This window comes from Acanthopagrus latus, chromosome 15 (assembly GCF_904848185.1).
Source record: "Acanthopagrus latus isolate v.2019 chromosome 15, fAcaLat1.1, whole genome shotgun sequence".
Classification (NCBI taxonomy): Eukaryota; Metazoa; Chordata; class Actinopteri; order Spariformes; family Sparidae; genus Acanthopagrus; species Acanthopagrus latus.
In genome coordinates this window covers 21,055,457-21,076,182 of record NC_051053.1, presented here as the reverse complement: position 1 = coordinate 21,076,182, position 20,726 = coordinate 21,055,457, and the positions used below count along the sequence as shown (strand labels likewise).

General features: G+C 43.5%; 1 protein-coding gene across 2 annotated transcripts in view; it reads left to right on the top strand.

Annotated features, from left to right (window-relative positions):
* dachc (dachshund c) overlaps positions 1-20,726 on the top strand; it is a 25,490-nt gene extending 4,764 nt beyond the window's left edge. The window contains exons 2-11 of one of the 2 annotated variants that reach the window (XM_037124793.1): positions 3,140-3,249; positions 7,033-7,143; positions 10,959-11,137; positions 11,988-12,108; positions 12,226-12,351; positions 16,040-16,236; positions 16,806-16,956; positions 17,932-18,060; positions 18,273-18,377; positions 20,152-20,726. In XM_037124793.1, the coding sequence (XP_036980688.1) occupies positions 3,140-3,249; positions 7,033-7,143; positions 10,959-11,137; positions 11,988-12,108; positions 12,226-12,351; positions 16,040-16,236; positions 16,806-16,956; positions 17,932-18,060; positions 18,273-18,377; positions 20,152-20,189 (1,267 nt within the window). In that variant the 3' untranslated portion in view covers positions 20,190-20,726. The remainder of the gene's footprint in view (positions 1-3,139; positions 3,250-7,032; positions 7,144-10,958; positions 11,138-11,987; positions 12,109-12,225; positions 12,352-16,039; positions 16,237-16,805; positions 16,957-17,931; positions 18,061-18,272; positions 18,378-20,151) is intronic. The other variant, XM_037124794.1, reaches the window with a different exon arrangement.

Genomic DNA, 20,726 nt, shown 5'->3' with positions numbered 1-20,726 from the left:
ATCACACAGGCTTTCCAAAATAACAATGGCGCATAACGCTTCTCAGCCTTCGAATCTGAGAGGGAAGATCACAACATCAATCTTTCCCCCTGCCTTTCCCTAACCAGCTGCATAAGTCTTCCTGCGCTGCTGCTGCTGCTGCTGCTGCTGCGACGGCGGCGACCACGATATGATTTATCAAACCGGACCGTGACGGCGAATACAAACCCGTGTGATGAACGCAGATTGAAAGGATGGGAGCATGGGAGCTGTAAACCGCCGCTAATATATTCCAAACAAAATCTTGTTTGAGCTAGTCCTGTCTTTTTTTTTTTTTTTTCCTCCCTACACTTACATAAACACACACACACACAAACACACACACACACAGCTGCTGCCTATCAGCACCTCAGTCGCCTTCAAGCCAGTAGCTGTTCCACTGTTTTGACTGTAACACTTCCTCTTCTTTCATTACTTTTCTCTTTCCCGTCGCTGTGTGTGTGTGTGTGTGTGTGTGTGTGTGTGTGTGTGTGTGTGTGTGTGTGTGTGTGTGTGTGTGTGTGTGTGTGTGTGTGTGTGTGTGTGTGTGTGTGTGTGTGTGTGTGTGTGTGTGTGTGTTTGAGGAAGAGAGAGAGAGAGAGATCTGTCATCTTTGTAATGTTTTGGTTCTGTTCCACCTGTGCTAAGCTCCAGCTGCCATGTTTGCCGTTTCATGTTTCAGGTAACACACACGCTAAGCTTGGAGGGCAGAACTCGATGTACAGAGCACCCTTTGAAAAAAAAAAAAAAGGAAAAATAATGTGTGTGTGTGTGTTTGTGCGCACGTGTGTGTGTGTGTGGCCAGAGCGTTGGCATGAGGGAGGACGTCTGGGTGAGATTTTAATTAAAGTTTGAGACAAAGAGGTCATAAGCCATACACCCCCTCCTCTACACACACCTTACACACACACACACACACACACACACACACACACACACACACACACACACACACACACACACACACACACACACACAATGCACTGTTTTCTCTCTTCCCCCTCCTCTCTCTCATTCCATCCCCTCAGCTTGATGACTTTTCCATGAAAGGCTTTTTCATTAATCCTACCTCAGGGAACCGGTGCTCTCCAACCTCACACGCACGCACTCACAAAAACACACATTTTGCATGCACACACACACACACACACACACACAGACCTCCCTCCATGGGTCACTTTGATGTATCAACGCACTTGCAGACTAAACACAAAATTAGGTTCCAGTTCTTTATGCCTCCTAAAATGCTACATATACAAAGGCGCGCACACACACACACACACACACACACACACACACACACACACACACACACACACAAGCCATTAATTAGTGTGTGCAAATAAACAGTAGTAAGGGAAAGGGAAGTGGCTGCAGTAAAAACCAACCACAGTCTTTTGGTCTCAATGTGTTTTATTTTCCCCCGCTGGTGTTTGCTTCTGCATTTGTGTGTGTGTGTGTGTGCGTGTGTGTGTGTGTTCATTTGAGGTGTTTCAACATCAGTTGCCGTGGAACTGTGTTGCTTTACCTTCAAACACGAGTCCTAAAAATACATTTCCTGCGTTTGTTAAGCACAGTATGCTGCTCTATATGCAACGCGAAAAAATGTGTGTGTGTGTGTTGTGAGTGCACCTCCGCCTCCCAAAAAAATACACACACACACACACCCCCCACACACACACATCCACAACGTCATCCCTCTTGCACATTCCTGCCTCTGTGTCTGTCATGTCGTGTGTCTACCTGAGCGTGTGCCCCCTCGCTGTCTACGTGCCTGTGTGCGTGTACGTGTGTGTGTGTGTGTGCGTCTAAGTGTGTGTGATATCTGATGTCAGCTGTCACATCCCAGTCGGTCTGGGCCCATAATAAGAGACAATAATAACAACTCATTAAAACCGAGGGCAGGAACTGTGGAGCTCATCGGCTCATCAAATTAACCTTTGAACACTTCATACACACACACACACACGCCACACGCGCCACACACTCGCGCTCACACGCACACCAGCTACCTGTTTTTCTCCCACAGTTAGTGACTACACAATCTTTCTCTCTGTCTTTTTGTCTCTCTCCATCTTCACCCCCCCCACCCCTTCCTCAGCCAGTGGGTGTGTCAACAGGGGATTGGTCCTTTCTGCTGGGTAATTGATGAATTATATGCAATATGCAAATGAGGCGCCATTAATCTCCTGACTGACAGCTTCGTTTATGGGGCCTTAATGACGGCTGGATTAGATTCTAATTAAAATCTGCTCAAAGACACCCCACGCTAGGAAGCTGCTGCTGCTGCTGCTGCTGCTGCTGCTGCTAGTCTATCTCACCCTCTTTTTTTTCTCTCTTTCTCTCTCTCTCCCTCTCCCACCTTTTCCTGCCTCTGCCTCACCTGTCCTTCCATCTCCCTTTTCATCAGCCTCTCGCTTACTATCACACCCTCCGCATCTCTGCTTTTCTTTTAACATCACTTCACAGACACATGTGCTCGCGCTCTCACTTTCGCGAGACGGACTCATGTTGTCCAATGTCAGGCTGGTATGAAAGGAGATGAGCTGCGCTGGTTGTCATTAAGCCTGATGTGGCCCGTGTCATTTCCCCTGTCAGGACATTCACACCGTTTAGTCAGAGCCAAAGTGATGTCTGACAGCTTTTCACAGACTTCCTCCAGGATTGATTGAGCATGCCCGGCTCAATCAAACCATGTGAATCTGCTTGTAGTCACAGCCTTTATTGAGGGAAATGTGTGACGTGGCGGGAAAAAAAAGGGAATGAATGACGAAGAAGTGAGGGGAGGACGGAGAGGGAAGGAGGCGAGCAAACACATTTAATAAGCAAACAAATGAATGAGTAAGCTGAACAGTAATGAGGTGCTTTATTGATGCCATAGGGAAACTCCTATTTTGCTTGCTCGTATCCACAGGGAGGTCAGATTTGCAGTGCAGCAGCCTTCCTGGAACCGGTCAGGTTTCACTGTTTTTGCTTGTTGACACTTCAGCAGGATTAGAGGTTTACAGAGCGAAGGACAGTGTTCTCAAACCAGGCCACCCATCTCAGGCGCAGCATGAGGCCGAGTCGAGTATTAAACTTCCTAATGACTAATGTTGGCTTCTGTTTTTTCTGCCTGCAGTTCGAGGCCAGGACGACCGCCCAAGAGGCTGCAGAGTGTGACAGAGGGCGGGACTCACCACATGCTGCCCCACAGCGGGCTGATACACGCTGGGATCATGCCTCCTGCAGGTGACCACCCAGGCCTCACCACGCACACACACAGTACATGTGTAGGCGTGTGCACACGTGTGCTGGAGAAACAATATCACACAGAGACACTGAAATAACACAGAGACTAATCATTTCTCATGCAATATAAATATAACCCGAAGCATTTAAAAAAAAATAACAAAGCACAGCCTGCGCTGGAATTTTTGGGGACGATGCTGATACCAACATCTGGGAATACAAAGAAAATTGTAATATTGCATGAATCAAGAATATCTGATGAGACATCAATGTTACCTAATATGTGGTTATCAAACATATTTGTTATTCTTAGGTAATGGAGACAAGATGTTTTACAGTTTATTAATATACTTTTTTTTGTCCAAAATGACACCGGAACACTGGAACGCTAAACATCATCTGGAATTTAATAATTATTATTATCCCAACCATATTTTTTTTGTATTATATGCAGAAAAATTTAATAAATAAATCAGCACATATCGGACAACACAGATATTGGAGACTGCTTTATCAAGGCCCAAAAAATACTTAGCTGCACTTTATTAAGTTAATTTAAGTTTCCAGTTCATTCTAGTTCATTACTCTCTGCTTTGGTAACCCTCTGTAATAACTATTTAAACTGTATAATTAATTAGTTATTTGAAAAATAAGAAATAGTAAACTGTTGCAACTTTATTGCATCCAAATGATGTGTATGGTGAACTACACATTTTTTATCAACCATTTACAAAGTATTGTAAACATCAGCTGCAACTTTACAATAGACATTTACTTATAAATAGTTTGAAGAGGATTTAACAGTAAACTAATTATTAACTAAAGTTTAACTAAATACACATTTCTAATTTATTGCCTCTATTGTGCTTCTTATATTTTTATTGTCTCCATAATCACAGAGACTCAAACAATGCAGTGCCCTCACTCTGCATGTAAATAAAGAAAATCTATATACAGTAAGTTTTTTTTTTCTTTGCACGTCTAAGGAGGCCATTAAAGCATCCGCTCAGTGTTATCGTCACACCCTCATCAATGATGATGATCAGCCAGTGACGCATCAGAGCCTGTGGTTCAACCAGATGGCATTTTAGGAACATAAAGTTGAAACAAGGAGAACGAGGGAATAGGAAGGTAGTGATCGCTCATGTGCAGCCTTTGAAAGATTGAAACTGAAATCTATCAGAGTAAATTAAGCAAAAGAAAAGAAATACACACAACAAAAAAATGTTTAGGCTTTAACTTAATTATATGAATCATTGAACATAGATCATTGACATCTGTTATTGGAGCGACTACCTACAAAATGTGATATTCAATAATTTTGGAAAGTCAGTCGGGCGCTGTTCATTTTATAAAACCTATTGGAATAACACATTTATTCCATTAATACTGCCCTAAAACCACTGTCACTGTCACAGTTATACTTTCATATAAGTGTAGCAAAGTGAAAAACACTATTTTCAAATAACTCAAAGTAAATTAGGATATAATTATTCTTTAACAAAAATGATAGTTTAGTCTTAAAAATAAAAAAGAAACAAACCAGAATCACATTAAACTTTAAAAACATCTTTCCATCTGGTACACCTGCCAGTGTGTTCTGTATTAAAGATTCATTACAAGGGGGAAGCCACTCTCCCTTTTCACAAGATTTTCATAAGGTCAAGGTTTGTATTCTTCACAACAGAACAGGAGTCACAGTAGAAGTCCCTGTTTTGGCTCCAAGAGCGAATTAGTGTCATCTTGTTTGCTTCAGCCCTCAGAGGAGCTGTTGGTAAAGTTCAAATCTTCTTTTCTTTTCAAGCTGTGGGAGGGTGAAAAGCAATGGCCTGGCAACATGCTGCGGTACCCAATCAGCTTAATGAAAGAAGAGGTCGCTTAACCAAAACGTACAAGATGGTGCGGCCGTCTTCTTTCCCCGCAGACCCTCATAATGACACATTTTACCCATCATCGATAGTTTGAGGAGGCCGGGCTCTGGGAGGCGACCTGCATGGTGATTAATGAAATTAGCATAGACGCTGCTGACACGCACGAAACAACTCCTCTAAGTTGCAAGTTGGTCTTTTTACTTGCATTATAAATACACAAAGGCCTTGTTGAGCAACATTTATCATCTTTGGGCCAATTTCAGAATATCCTTAAAAAAAATATCCTAAAAACACAAGCGGGATTGGAAATATGTTACATTTTTTGTGTTTGGTAAAACCCATTCATCGTCTCTTCAAGGATGAAATTAAGTTTTAGGATGATTGAACTATTTTGAGGTGAAAACTTGAGCCAAAATGTGTGAAAGTCTGTTATTTGTAATGTCAGAGTCTGTCTTAGTCAACTGCCTGCTAAAGGCCAAAGTGCTGCTTGTTCTTGTCATAAACAGTTGTGTGTTTGAGTCCCTGTCGTGGTGTGTTTGTGTGCGTGCGTGCGTGTGTGTGTGTGAGTGTGTGCAGCACATAGAAAGGCAGAAAAGTAATTGTTGGCACCTCGCCGCTCTCAAAGTTGCCCTTGGCTTTGTGCTCTTCACTGCAACCTGATCTTTTCATTCCCCGCCTCAAAAGAAGCCATTTTCTGTTAGCGCCGCTTCCTCTCACTGTTCAAAGGTGCTTGAGTGTGTCTGAGTGTGCGAGTGTGCGCGCCTGTGTTGTCTACGCGTCGAGTGTTCAAGAGCATCTTTCTCAGTGGGAAAAGAGTCTTTTTCCACCAAAGGAGAGGGCACGGCGGCAATGTCAGCACCACTGATTAGAACTGGCCACATGAGAGGGGGGGAAAGAGGCAGAGAGAGGGAGGACATTTGAGCGTAAAAGGCAGGGGAAATCTTTGATGTGATCCTCCTTAGTCTCTCTTTCTCGCCCTCTTGCACTCGCACACACACACACGCGCAACACGGTGGCTTATGTCCCGCTGTGATGCTGACATTTGAAAAGGTAAAGTAAGGAGAGGGGATGGGAGGAGAGCAGGAAGAGAGAGACGAGGGAGAAGATGAGAAGAAAAGGAGCAATTTGTTGTGGTTGTCTTGGACAGACAGACGGTTCGCCTCAGACAGCCGTTGCGTAAGAAAAGAAAGAAAGGGAAAAAAAAACACAAAAAAAAAAAACACTCGGCAGCTCAGTTTGTTGCAAATGTTTTTCGATGTATCCAAAGTCAGGAAATTAAGACTTATGGTTTGTTTGCATTTCCCTGGTGGTGTTTGCACAGCGGCGTGGTTTGTCCAACTTTAATAATTCACCGTGTTTGTCTGAATTAGTGCATGAGATATTTAATTTTCTGCAGGCACAAGATAGAGTTTTAAAGGTTGCTTGGTGGGTCAAACTACCCTCTGAGGTTCAGGACACAAATTAAAACGTGGCTCGGCCCTCCTGCCACGTTTTGTCACTCTCCATTTCGTATCGTGCAACAGTGCACAACCCCTATTAAGAAGTATCTTAGCTTATTTCCTCCTAATTTATACTGATAAGGAAACACTTTCTGGCTTAAAGGTGGAGCTGCTGCTGAAGACGCTGAGTGTCGTCCTGTGTGCTCTGCTGTGGGATGTGATGTCCCTGTGTGGGAGAGATGAATGTCCTGGCTTGTTCCTATCACCGCTGATTCCCTGGCAGACTAAATGGCCAGTGCAGCGGTGCAGTCAGAATGAATGGCTGGCCTCTGTCTTCCCCTGACAACCTCCTGCCTACCCACTGCTCTAATCCTCCACCGGGGCCATTGATCTGGCTCTTATTGATTCCTTCTCTTTCTTTCTTACCGTCTTTTTTTTCTCCCTCTCTATATCTGCCTGTCTCTCTGTCTCAGATCTGTCTGCCCTGGCCAAGAAGATCAAGCTGGAGGCGATGGCCAGTTATCACAGCAACCAACATCATGGCGGGCCAAACGGAGAGAACGGTGACCACAACCACTCTCTAGGTGAGTCGTCCCGCCAAACACAATTTCACATTCTCCCACACGCACACGCATGTGCGTGTGGGAGAATGTGAAATGTTTAATTACAGTCATATGACACGTCGTGCAGGTTGTTGTTTGTACACATTTTGCGATGCCAAGTCAATACAACTTGAGCAGCTGTGTTTATGTGCAGCAGCTGAAGCGAGCTGATTAAAACCAGGATGTGACATCACATCTGCTGCTTGTGTGTTTCCTCTGAGAGGCTGTGAGTGAATAAAAACAAACTGCAGCAGCGATGAGTCAGTTTCTTCAGATGGAATCAGAAAAAAGACATCCGGGGCAGGTAATCCAAATCATCAAAGCATCAGGAGCAGATGTTTTTGTCTGCTATTTTTATTTTTTATTTTTTCATTTCCTTCATGATAAAAGTTGAATATTTACATCAGCTCCTGGCTTGTGGGAGGTGGGATTCTATGACATGTTGGTCATCCGCTCCACGGCCTCAATGGGTTGCCGAAAGATCATTAGTACATATTAGTCATCACATCAAGACAGCGTAGACCCGAACCGGCTCTGTTACTCATGCTCAACATGGTGTTGGCCTGTCATACTGAGTAACACCACCTCAGGATTTACTGGAACAAAGTCTTCGCTTTTCAGAGCTGAGTAAGCCGTGTTCTCATTTACAGCTAAGTCCCTTTGTCCCTGGAAAGCACCGAATCACTTCATTTTGGAGTTGAATCCCTTACATGTGCAGGTATCTTTCTTTCTTTCTTTTTTTTTTAAGTCATACATTTCCTCCTCCTGCAAACATTGGCTCCTGGCTTTGCAGTGAAAGGAGAGCAGCCAGCGAAAGTGGAGCACCATCACACACACACACACACACACACACACACACGCACACACACACACAGACAGACACACCGGGATGATAGAGAGATGAATAAGATGAGAGGCTGAAGCCAAATCAATAGTCTTCTCTCTAATTCACTATCCTGAATGCAAACGACAAATGCTGGACAATCGATGGCGGAACGGACGCACGCACGCACACGCGCGCACGCAAACACGGACACGCACACAAAAAGGGGGAAAAAATCGGACGCACCGCCCCCACTGTTATCGACAGGTTAAAGCGACATCAGTGTGTTTAGACAGATGACAGGGCTTATGGAGGCCTGTGTGGAATACGCTATCAACCTGTGACACACACACACACACTCCTGTGGCTGCAAGGCTGTAGGACAGAAATTAAAAAACAAGAGTGTGTCCTTGTGCTCTGCAGAAATTCAAAGGACACATATGACGTGTGTGTAACGTGTGGTATTTCATTTTCGATGAATCCGCTGGTCAATTAGTCAGATTCTTCTTTGCTGTCATTGTACCCAGCTACAAATAAACTTTGTTTGGCTTCACTCTGTTAATTTGATAAAAAGACATGTAATTGGAAACAGAATGTAGAATATTGAACAAAGACAACTAAATGAAAACGAGTAATTAAAACACATTTAATTGAAGAAATAAAATAATAGATAAGTAAAAGCAGGTTTTCCATGACTGTGTGTTTAGAATACTCATCACAATCCCCCAGAGTGAACTCGTTAAGGTTTTTTTTTTATTCTAAACCCAAAGATTCCTCATTTATTATCATAAATGACAAAGAAAAGTATTAAATCCTTATGTTTAAGAAGCGAGGCGCCCAATTCTCTGACCTTTTATGCTTTGTAGATTTAAACACTCTGGGTTTTAATTTCTAATCCAAAACTGCACAGTGCCCCTTTAATCTATTGATCGACTGATCGTTGCATCTCTATTATAAGCCCACCTGTTTTTTTGGCGTCGACTCTTTCTTGTGTGTTTGTGTAGTAAATCTTTGTCTTTACCCATGTCTGTAAACACTCCCAGTCTTAAGCGTTGTTTACCACTGTATACTCTCAGTTACGACTGCCAGCATCTGCGCGCAGTTAGGTGGCATGGTTACCACCAGCCATTATAAACCTGTAAAGCTTAATCACTGTTAATGATAGAGTCAAGTGGAAACACACACACAGACAAAGAGCGCAGGCATACATACACACATAAGCACAATGTGTGTTTTTTCCATACCGCCACCCACGGCCTTATGGGAAGGATGGGCCCCTACCAGAGCTCTAACCACTACAAAGGCAATCTCGGATTACACACACGCACACACTCACAAATGCTGAGTGTGACACCTTATGGGCCGCGGAAGAGCAGGGAGCAGCCATTTCTGCATTTAACAAGATCTTCTGGGAAATTTACAGTAACTGTTTGTTTACAGTAATGGTTTGTTTGGATAAACATAAGAGAGGCACTTTGACTTTTGATGTTTTTTAATGAAACATAAGAGAGAGTGATGGGAGGGCAGGAGAGGTAGGGGGAGAAAAACAGCGTTGAGAAGAAAGAAAGAAAGAGAGAGGGAATGAAAGTGAAAATGAAATTATGAAGTGGGAGGGGGGGGGTGTTGGGGTTGTGGAGGGGGAGGAGGGGGTAAGCGACAGAAAAAAGTGGAGCGCTGGTCTCTAACCAAGGCTTAATATTTGGAGTTGGCTGCTAGTTGATTGTCGGAGCATCTGGTTATTTAGCTCCATTCAGACAGATCTTTTGTTTGGATTGGTTTCTGCTCTGGGCAAGTGAGAGACTAATCTGCCAAATGCACAAAGCACTGCACATATGTCCAGCGAGCCCGACTCGTAAAGTCAACGCCTCACTCTTTATTTCTTACTTTGCCTTTTCTTTCTCCCCCCCCCCCCCCCCCCATCTTTCTTTCCTTCCCCTACGCTATTTGTTCTATTTCATCTCTCCTCTTTGGATAGCCTTTTTTTGTTTCCATGCACTCGTTCTATTATTTGTGACAATTGTGTGGAATAGAGTCCAAGATTTTTTCCTTTGTGTTTATAATTACCCGGCGTGCATTGCTGGCCCAGCACCAGGACTGCCATCAGCTTCTTTTGTTCCACTTCCTCCCTGTGTTTCTTTTGTTTTTGTTTTTCCCTTTTATTAAATGATAAATATTTATGTCATTTTCTCCCCCCTCAACAGGATTGTTTGTTTCATGAATAGAGGGACCGCGACAACCCACTAGGGTGCTGTTGAGAGGAAGGATTTTGTTTAAAGATAGTGGATGCTTGTCTTAAATAGAAGAGTGCGAACAACAGATTGGCCGAGATAATAAGAGTTTGGTTTGAACCGTGTTGGATTATCATCAAGAACACCGGGGCATTGAAGGAAAAAGTTTGCCAGTTTGTCTTAATTCCAAAGGGGCTGAATTGTGCTTTTGCAGGTGATGCTCACAAAATGCATTTTTTCTGTTTTTTTGGCGTCGCAGCAACATATCCAGGCCATTGCTATCTTTACAATCTTTGTGTTGTAATGAGCAGAACAAGTATATCTCAGTCATGTCTTCTCCCTCCCGTGCTCATCTTTTTCCACACTCGACATCCCTCGAGGCGCACATGCTGGCATATTTTGGAGTCGTGGTTTAGAAGCAGAGCAGTCATCCAGGTGATACTGACATCACAGCGGAATGGCATCGGTGTCCAGTTTCAGTCCTGTCATCCAGAGACGCTGTGTGTTTCCAGTTCAGTTCACACACCAGTGAGCAGAAGAAGGCCTTTAAGTTGTGATGGATAAATACAAGTGAAGCACAATGAATTGAGACCTGTTTCATGTCGGGTGCGTGCACAGTGATGGCCTTTAAACAGAGCTGCTGGGCCGACCTTTGCTGTATATGAAAAGCGACACCCCCCTTACTGTACTCTACTGTACTGTCTCTGCTTAATACATCTCTATTTCACTCTGTTCTCCCCCACCAGTTCTGGATCAGTTGCCCTTCATGATGATGTCACATCCTCTGATCCCTGCCAGCCTGGCGCCGGCCTCCGTTTCCATGGCGATGGGCCAGATGAACCGACTGAACACGTTGGCAAGCATGGCCAATGTGGCGCATCTCCACGCCAAGCCCCCTGCCAGGGCTCCCACCTCCGTCATTAAGGTGAACTCAGAGGCCCATCAGCTCGGTGGAGCTGACCACCAGCCAGCCTCAGTCCACGTGATGCTTGGGAACTCGTGATATTAAAATTAGCATTGTTCCACCTTTTCACAAACTTCAAGAAGATTCAATATTTTGATAATTTACAGAAATTAGAATCAAGTTTCTATCCCTCTTTCATCCAATGGTATGGCTCTAAACCAGTAATTGTCTACTGATGGATATCCAACTTCTGGATCACTACCAGAATGTAATCAGTTGTTCCTTCCACAAACATATCTATTTATACATTTTTGAAGATATCCTGTATACAGACAGAAACTCCAGCCTTCCTGGCCAAGTCGGTCACTTTGCTTCAAAACAGGCCTGTGATTTAGTTGCTTCACTCTTAAGATTGATTGGAGGAGGTGTTGGACGGATTGTATGTTGGCAAAAATGTTATGTAGGGTCAGTCCTCGCAAAGTATTACAGCATGTGTTTGTCAATCAGAGGAAGTACTGTCATCATTTTGATGATGCAGACCATTGTGTTCCAAACCCCGGGCTGGGTCCCAAAGATGGTTTATGACACATATTGAAACAAGCCAAACATTTTTCCTGTAAACAGCAAATGTAACATCATGTATTATGTACTAGCTTTTCCAAGAATATCTTTTTCTTGATAAGTGGATACATCTATTCTGCCCTACAAAGCCAAAACACAGCTACAAGGATAAAAATTGGATTTTTTTTTTTTTTTTTTAAATGTTTTATTGTAATAAATAAATATTCCATGAAACTGTAGAATTTTTGTGAAAATATCTCTGTTTTAGAACAATTTTGTCACGATAATCATATTTTGGTTGTTTTGGCAGGAGCGAGTGCGCGACAGTCCCTCCCCTTCCCCCTCATTGGAGGAAGCTCAGATGTCGTCCAATCACAGCAGCAGTGTGTCGAGTTCACCGTCTCACACAGAGCGCACTGCAGAAACAGCACGTACGTACTCGCCTGTGAGATCTGCCCAGGTGGCGGAAGGACACTTTGGCTGTAACAAAACCTGTGAGCGATTTTTACGAGTTATAATCACTTTTAACTTTTTATTTCCCCCTGCAGACCCACAGGACAACGGGCTGTCATCAAGTCACAATGTGTTGGGACATTCCCCCGGTGTGGTGCAGGGGGGCCGGGATACAGATGTGGAGCACAGCAAGGAGAACAAGAGGGGCCACACTGACAGAGGTATTTATGTTTGTATAGCTCAGGTCAGCATTGGGTTAACGGACACAAATTAAGATCTTTTATCGTGTATTTAGATGTCTTATTTTAGAAGCGATTTACACATTCATAGAATGACATTGTCAGTCTCACTCCAAAGGTCAAGTTCTTGCTGTTTTCCAAAAAACCTCTTGTTGTGGTCATTAATCATTCAATGATTATTCATGAGTAATGATTATTTCTCGGACAAATCAATTTCCTTTACCCAAAGTCTGTCAATACAGTCCAACAAGCACTCAGCTTCCGTCCAATCCACCCGTCTTTGTCGTCATTTATACTCACACTTGTGGCGATGGCTTATTTAACGCTATCTGTTTTAAAAAAAGCAAAAGGCTTTCCAACAGTTTGACAGGGAAGGGATCTCACCGTAACAGGTCGATAAGGATTCACAGTCTCGCCACTTCTCCTCCTCCTCTCCTCCTCGCTGTCGGTGGCCCCCCTCGGCTTCCCGCAGAGAGCAAAGACAAATAATTCTGCAAAACAGGGCTCCATTAGACCAGGAAGCAGTGTTACATTAGCGAGCCATTTGCCGGGCCGCGGCCTAACGAGCCAGGCGGCCTCCCGCGCTCTCAGCTGGACCTCATCTGCATAACGACCGCCTCCCTGTCGTTAGGGCCCGCGTTGCCACGGCGCTGCAACGTCAGTTGTTTGGTTCTCTCTGTCAGGGAGGTTTGCATTAGCTTAATGAGGACTGCTCAAGGACAAACAGTCAGCAGAAATCCACAGCGAGAGACAGGGAGAGAGAAGCTGAGCGTTTGTATGTGTGTGCACGCGCCCTGTGTAAATGTATTCTAATACTGAATCACATTATTCGGTAATCGAATCTAAAAATCACAAAGGCCTCCTAGGTAAGGTTTCAGATGCTGTCAGGTATCTGTGAACATATTGACAAAGCAGTGATGGCAGCAGCAACGTGAATGCCATGCATCACACATCGCATTTATGCAATTGATTTCCAATTGATTCTGCTGCATGCAAATGAAACACATGTACATTTGCTGGATTGCAGGCTTTTGTACTTGACCTACAACATCACAGAATGGGTTTATTGTGGATTGAGCGGAGTTTCAAAGAGCACCCCGGCGCTGTCACTCTATCAATCTATTGTATGATAATCTCTGAGTGTGTGTGTGTGTGTGTGAGTCAGTTTTGGCTGTGTGTGCTGTTTCAGTGGTCTTTGAACAACGTATCCATGCAGCAAAGATCAGAGGCCATCCCTGACACCTCACTCCCATTAACCAAACATCAGCAGAATTTTATTCTCTCTCTGTCTCCCCCTTTCTCTTCCTCCCTCCCTCCCTTTCTCTTCCGCTGACTGGCAGTCTTCACGTGGTGAAGTTCATTAGCCCTGGGGACGGGTGGGAGAGGAATAAGAGAGATGAAGTTGGGAGAAAAGAGAAAAACAGACAGTGACCTTGGTTAGGGAGATGGGTAAATGATCAAACGAGCTGGCAGCTGTGTGTGTCTGTGTGTGTGTGTGTGTGTGTGTGTGTGTGTGTATTTATGCCAAACGTGTGTGTGTGTGTGTGAGTGTGAGGTAAAGTAGGCGTAAAACAGTAACTCAATAAAGGATCAGTCACATCCAAGGAGCCTGGGGAGCCCACGCTGCTGACTGCGCACTTCAGCGGCTACGAATGTGTGTGTGTGAGTCTGTATGTGAGCCACGGGAGTGTAGTTGGATGCCCTCCGCTGAGCTCGCCAGCACCTGCTAATTACCTTTCTCTACAGAGCAATGCTTTTAGCAAGAAAGAGGGAGAAAGAGGAGGAGGAGGGGGGGGGGTATTGCTTCTCATCTGTGAAACACCTTGAATGTGACAGTTGCCAAGACGTGAGGCCGAGGCGAAGAAGGGGAGGTGGGTGGATTTGGAGCAGAAGATGCTGTGGTCAGCTAAGTGGAGAAAACACTGTCATTTGTCACAGACAGAGAAAAGTGCCAGATATCACATCGCACGTTCGCACTCGTCTCTGCTCCAATAACCACCCGGACTCCCAGGACGTCTTCGTCCTCAGTGGCTCGGATGACAGTCGACGGATAAAGTGAGCAACTGCCTGATGTGGGGGGAGAAAAAAATGCAGAAAATGGCTAATCTTCATCTCCCCCACTGTCACGAATCGGGAACACGCAGTTCTCAGGTTTACAAACAGATGGTCATCCATAATGCAGCTTCTTAGCTGTTTTTATGGGAGATGTCAAGCTGTGATGCATTATCAATAGGCAGAGTGCCATCTAATAAAGGGTAGCCACATTTTCAAAAGCCCAAACCAGGACTTCTGCGTATGTCTACATGCAGACAGTAATTAGTGTACAGACCTATTTACTGTTGGGCTTGATATCTTTACAAGAAATTGAATAAATGTGTTAGTAAGCCATAAATTAGAGAAATGTGCTCACATACTGTCGCTGGAACAAGGATCTGTTTGCTTATTTATAACAAACGCAACACCTGAAGTCTTGGAAACGGTATAATGAACAGGAAAGAGTTTGTACTGTGGACTGCTCCCATTTGTCAGTAACACAAGGAAAGATAGTGGATAAACTTTAATAGCGCTTTTCAAAAGGGTACTTTCAAAGTAGAGGAAGGAGTGAAGAAAAGGAAAAGAAATCTGTGTTGTTTCTACTGGAATCGAATGCTCTGATTGTAGGAAAAAAAAAAAAAAAAACATCCGCCAGATGAATGTAATGTCGTATAAAGGGATCAGCAATGTATGAAAATATGAAAACAAAACTTAAACACCACAGATTTATAAAGTAATTTCACCAAAAAAAATTCAAAGAAAAAGTGACTTTTTTAAGATGTTCATTTTGACAGTGACTTCATTTCAGAAAAGAAAGCCCCCTACTGTACTGTATTCATACTGATTAAAGGATATCGCTCTGTGTTTTTCTTATTGTCAACAAAATCCAAGAAGAGACTCAAACTAACAATGAATAAGTCGACGTCTGAATACTTTCGGAATTACCTGCCCAGTATGTGGCGCTCATCTGTTCCTACTGAAGACATCAATCTTTAGAAACAGATCACAAATATGTACTTAATAAGGTTTTTCCTAAAACTGGGAGCTGTAAGTTTCAACATATGTTAATTAACCAAGACCAAACGTTTAGATATCGGACAGCAGTGTGTGGGGAAAAAACTACAATGCACATGTTCTGACTAGTGAGGCACTGTGTAATCCAGTGCAATGGTGTGGCTTGTTGAGGTGTTTTTAAACTGTAATTTAAAGGGACAGTTCACCCCAAAATCAAGAATACATATTTTCCTTGTACCTGAAGTGCAATTTATCCATCTTGATCGTTCAAGAGTTTTGGAGATATTGTAAGGATGTCTGCCTTCTCTCATACACAATGGAACTACATGGCAAAAATGTGCAATTTGGATTAAAATGAATGTGTCTATTATTTATTTGGAGGTGAACTGTACCTTTTTGTTTATACACCAGGGACAACCCTCAGCTGTATGAGGCTTTGACCACCCAGAACATAGTTTGTAGTTGGATAAATTCAGAGTTGACTCTGATCTTTTCATGGGTTTGTTCACAATGAGGAAATGTTTGCAGATGGAATCTGTAAGCCCTTCGTGCTGAACTGATTCAACCAGAAGAAAATTGACCTTACTGATTATACATCAAAATGTCTTTCTCTCCCCACCAGATAACAGCTCCTTGGCCACTCACACAACCAGGGAGAGCTGTGATCGACAAGTCTACCAGAAACCCCCGTCAGGCAGGGAGAGCTGTGAGAGGGTATCTTACCCTGCAGGACAGAAGCTCCCAGCAGGTCTCCACCACACTCCCTTCATCTTCCCGGAAGGCTTGTCCTCCATAGAGACCCTGCTCACGAACATCCAGGTGAGGCTCTGCCGGGGCTTTATTATTATCACACTCGGAGATGAATAGGAAGGGAGATGAACCACTCTTTGGGATTTCCTGAAATGGTAAATAAGCAGACAAGGCAGACGTTTAGGATGTGCGGTAATCGTGAAGGGCGTGTGCCGACCTGCCTCTCAGATTTTACACGTCTTTGTTACGGCAGATTCACGATAAAAGAAAGCGCTCTCCGGCTGGGAGAACATGTTTTTGACCTCATCTAGCCCTGATGTGATGGCAGAAATCATGATTCATGAGCAAATCCAAGAATTTTACACCTGGGCTAAACGTTGCCCCGAAGGAAGAGTCAACATCTTTGTGATCTTTCTGCTTTTACATTGATGTGGTTTCACATTCTCTCTTTTTTATACACCGGCTCATTTTGAATCATTCTAACCTTGAAAGTTTAGCATCACGCTGCCTCTGTTAAAGTGCCAGGAACAACAGAAATATTTACTCAGGATTAGGTGATTAGGTGAAGTCAGGGATCTCATTCCCCCTGGCTTTAGTTCAGCGTATAACCTGTTGATGTGCGCCTGTGTGTCTCCAAGCAGGGTCTGCTGAGGGTTGCCATAGAGAACGCACGGGCGCAGGAGAAGCAGGACCAGCTGGAGAGGACGGAGCTGAAGATGGAGCTGGTCCGAGAGAGGGAGCTCAGGGAGACCTTGGAGAGACAGCTAAGCCTGGAGCAGAAAAACAGAGGTAGACCGACTGCACTGCATCAAGAATCATATGCAGCATCTTGGGAGAAAACAACCCGGTAGACTTTACAGACACAGCAAAATAAACCCTCAGCATGTTAACCCTGCAAAGGTAAATAACTTTGAACTTAAAGTTTGGCACGTTCAAAAGAAGCTGTGACAGACACGGAGAGAGAACGTGTCAATCAGAGACTGTTAGATGAAGTCACACCAGAGGGATACATTGGAAGCTTGTGTTGGATTTTATCCCAAATTCTTAAATTAATATTGCATTCAACCACACCAACACAACTAGACATGTCCATAAAAACTCCCTGAAAAGATCCCTGAAGTTTAAAGCGGTTATCACCAGACAGATCAGCAGACAGGAGGATCCTGCTGTCTGTTCGTTGATCAGCAAACAGGAACATCTCTTCATGGAGTTCTCTGTCATACTCCGATAAAGTCGGCAGGGATATCAGAAAATGTCACGAACGAGGGAAGGAGAGACATGGATCACTGTCCAAACACTCTATAACAGTGATTACTGTTGGACTACAGAGCTACTTAACATTTGTTTTAATAAAACTATATCATGTCAGAGCAGCTTTAACCCTCGTAAAGTTTAAAAACGTTTTTTTATTAAGCAACATTTGACATTAGGAAGACATTTTACTGCAAATTCGGTCAACATGTGATTTAAATGTTTACATTATTAAAATGACATAAATGCATTTAACTGACGAGTACTTTTGCTAATGCTAACTACCGATGATGGTAACAGTTAATCAGTTAATCATCCCTGAACACAACAACCACTCAAACCTCATGATTTCTTCCCTCAAATCTCTTATGTGAAGATCCAGGAAGGCTGGGGAACAGGGAGGCCATACAGAACGATCATTTGTACAATAAATGAATAATTCGAATGTAACCTTTTTTGACATCCTCCTTCTTCTTTTTCTTCTTCTTCTTCTTCGTCTTCTCTTCCATTTAGTTCTGATCCAGAAGCGCCTGAAGAAGGAAAAGAGGAATAAGAGGAGACTTCAGGAGGCCTTGGAGGAGGAGGTCAAACTCCGCGACCAGGCAGAGCACACCCTGCTGCACACTTCCAGCTCACACACAGGTACACACACACACACGCACACACACACACACACACACACACACACACACACACACACACAGACTCTTCCTTCATAAATGTTTCATTTCTGTTTTGACTCAGAATCGAGCCTAAAGTTAACACAACCTCATTTTCATATCGGATGTCGGCAAGCATTCAGCGCAACATCGCCTCTAATTAAGTGTCTTTACTAATTAACGACCCAACTACAGGCCATCAATCATCAGCAGCCCCTCCTCACACAGAATCCGTGACCCAGGACGTGGACGGGAGCAACCACGATGCCAACAGGCTGGACACCAAGGCAACAGTACAAGGTACAGGCGTCCACATAACAGCCTTCATATTGTGACCAGTAAGAGTGTTGTGCAATTATTAGACAGGAAAAAACTGAAGTAGAAAAGCTGCTGTCACTGCTAAAATGTCCTGTTCCCAAAAAAACAACTCGGAGGAGATTAAGACAAACAACCTCATTATAGAACTTTGATATTTTTATTTTCTTACTTGTGTGCCAGGCTCTGTTATCCGCAAGAAGGAAAGATAAATGTTAACGTCAAGCAAAATCGTTAAACGTGATCTTTTAAAGGATAAGTTCGCCCCCAAAAAACATTGAGTGTTGCAGAATTCTCCTAAGCAACTAATGTAGTTACAACATAGCAGCAGAACTCCTGAGTTACAGAGTTTGGTCTCATCAAGCAATGTCACAAACAGCTTCAACACCTTCTGAAATAGTTTTGTGAATTCCAATCTGTTCCTTTCTTGGCAACAGGAAGCATCTTGTTGAGCCACCTCCCGAGACATGGTGGGCGACGGAGACTTCCAGTTTAGCGATATTAATTTTGTAGCTGCAGCCATGCCTGCCTCTGATGGCAAAGAGGGGCTCTTTTCTTGTCAGAGCAACCAAATAATGGCAAACTATACTCTGGCCAAGTTAGCTCCGTATCGCTGGAAAACCAATTAAATATGTGACACTACTACTCCTGGACAATGCCAGAATAAGTGTGATACATTGTGTCACACATGGGAGAGACTGATTCAGATATCTTACCAAGACAGTTTTAGAGTGATGCAGTCTGTGTCAGACTTGAAGGTTTGAGACCAGCTCTAAAAAAACATTTGTGGAGGCACTGCAACAAGTTCGTGGGCATTACTTACTTGTCAGCAGCAGTAAACTCAGTTATTCTCATCAAAAAAATGCCATTTTCTGTGTTTGAATTGTGAAATAAACTGTGATAAACCTTCTGCTGGGGATTTATTTAGTTCCTATTAACTGAGCTAGGACAACAGATTTCATTATTTCACCTCCTCCTGATGCTTAACTGACCAGTCTACTGGAAGGGTTTTCAAAGATTTCACATGGAGACTGCTCCTGAGAAATTGAGCAAAATCAAATGAAGCGTGAGGCAGTTCACCGGGGCTGGCGTTTTAATGGAGACAAGCGTTTAATATATTTATTTTGCCAACATTATTGTCTTCACCGGGACAGATTAATGAGAAAATCCCACATGCAACATCTTAAACAGACAGAAAAAGAAACGGCCGTGATCTGTAGCCTGGCCTCGTCAAACGAGTGCAGTGGCTCCAGCCCACCTCTGCTCCGCGCCGTGCCAGGGCCGCCGCAGCAGACAGTGTGCTTGTTCAAAGGCAATTTTTAATTGAATGTCAGTGAAGCAAGAAGAGAACTGGCCACTAATTAACGGCTGTCTTAATTGTCCTCGTGACGAGTTTGTTTGGACATCATTTGCATAATTAACACCCAGTAATAAATCATTTAAAGGGGAATTGTCTGTCAGACAGCAGGGCAGGATGTGGTTCCTTTGTGCCAGGAAGTTTTATCGCCAAAAACAGGGATCAGGGGGCCGAAAAACACTTTCAACTGGGCCTTACTAAATAATGATCTTTTATTAATGATTTGGTCAAGGTTGTAGAAGACCTTGTTCAATATTTATGTATATGAATACATTAATATCACGCAGGATTTAATTTTTTTTTTCCTCCAGTCCCTGTGGTCTACCATCTAGGAATCTGTCCTTTGTTGAAGGGACTTAACTGTTTTTGTTTTATTAATCTGGATTTCTGTGCGGGTTTCAGAGGGCAGAGTGTTCCTGCAGACCTCCGGGATGTACTGAGGACGAGGCGGGAGGGACAGATTGGACGAGCGAGAGAGCAGAGTGACGAACATTCCTCCTTTTTACGAGAAATACAATCGACAGGCATGCTCAGCCGCGCAGTGGCATCTGAGATCAGACTCCCCCACATTTCAAAGGGTGACATTCGACCTCCTCCATTGTTCTCTTGTTTAATTTATTGCATTTATCACCGAATCTCGGGCCGTAGTGGGAACAGTACTTTACTCTGCTGATGTGTTTGAACTGTGTTTCTTTCAATCGAGGTTTTTAGATCCCTAGACGAAGATGACCATAGTTGTTTTTTTTGTCGGTCAGTGCTGTTTATCTGGACAACAAGTGATGGATTGAACTTGTAACAGAGTTGTGTACATATATATAGTCATCCTTTTTGTTATTATTATTATTATTATTATTATTATTATCAAAAAGAAAAAACATAATGGCATGTTGTACAGTCAGTAAATGACTTGTATTGTGTATGTTATGCAGTAGTGCAGTTTGACAATACAGACAATACAAATCCTTTTTATTAAAGTG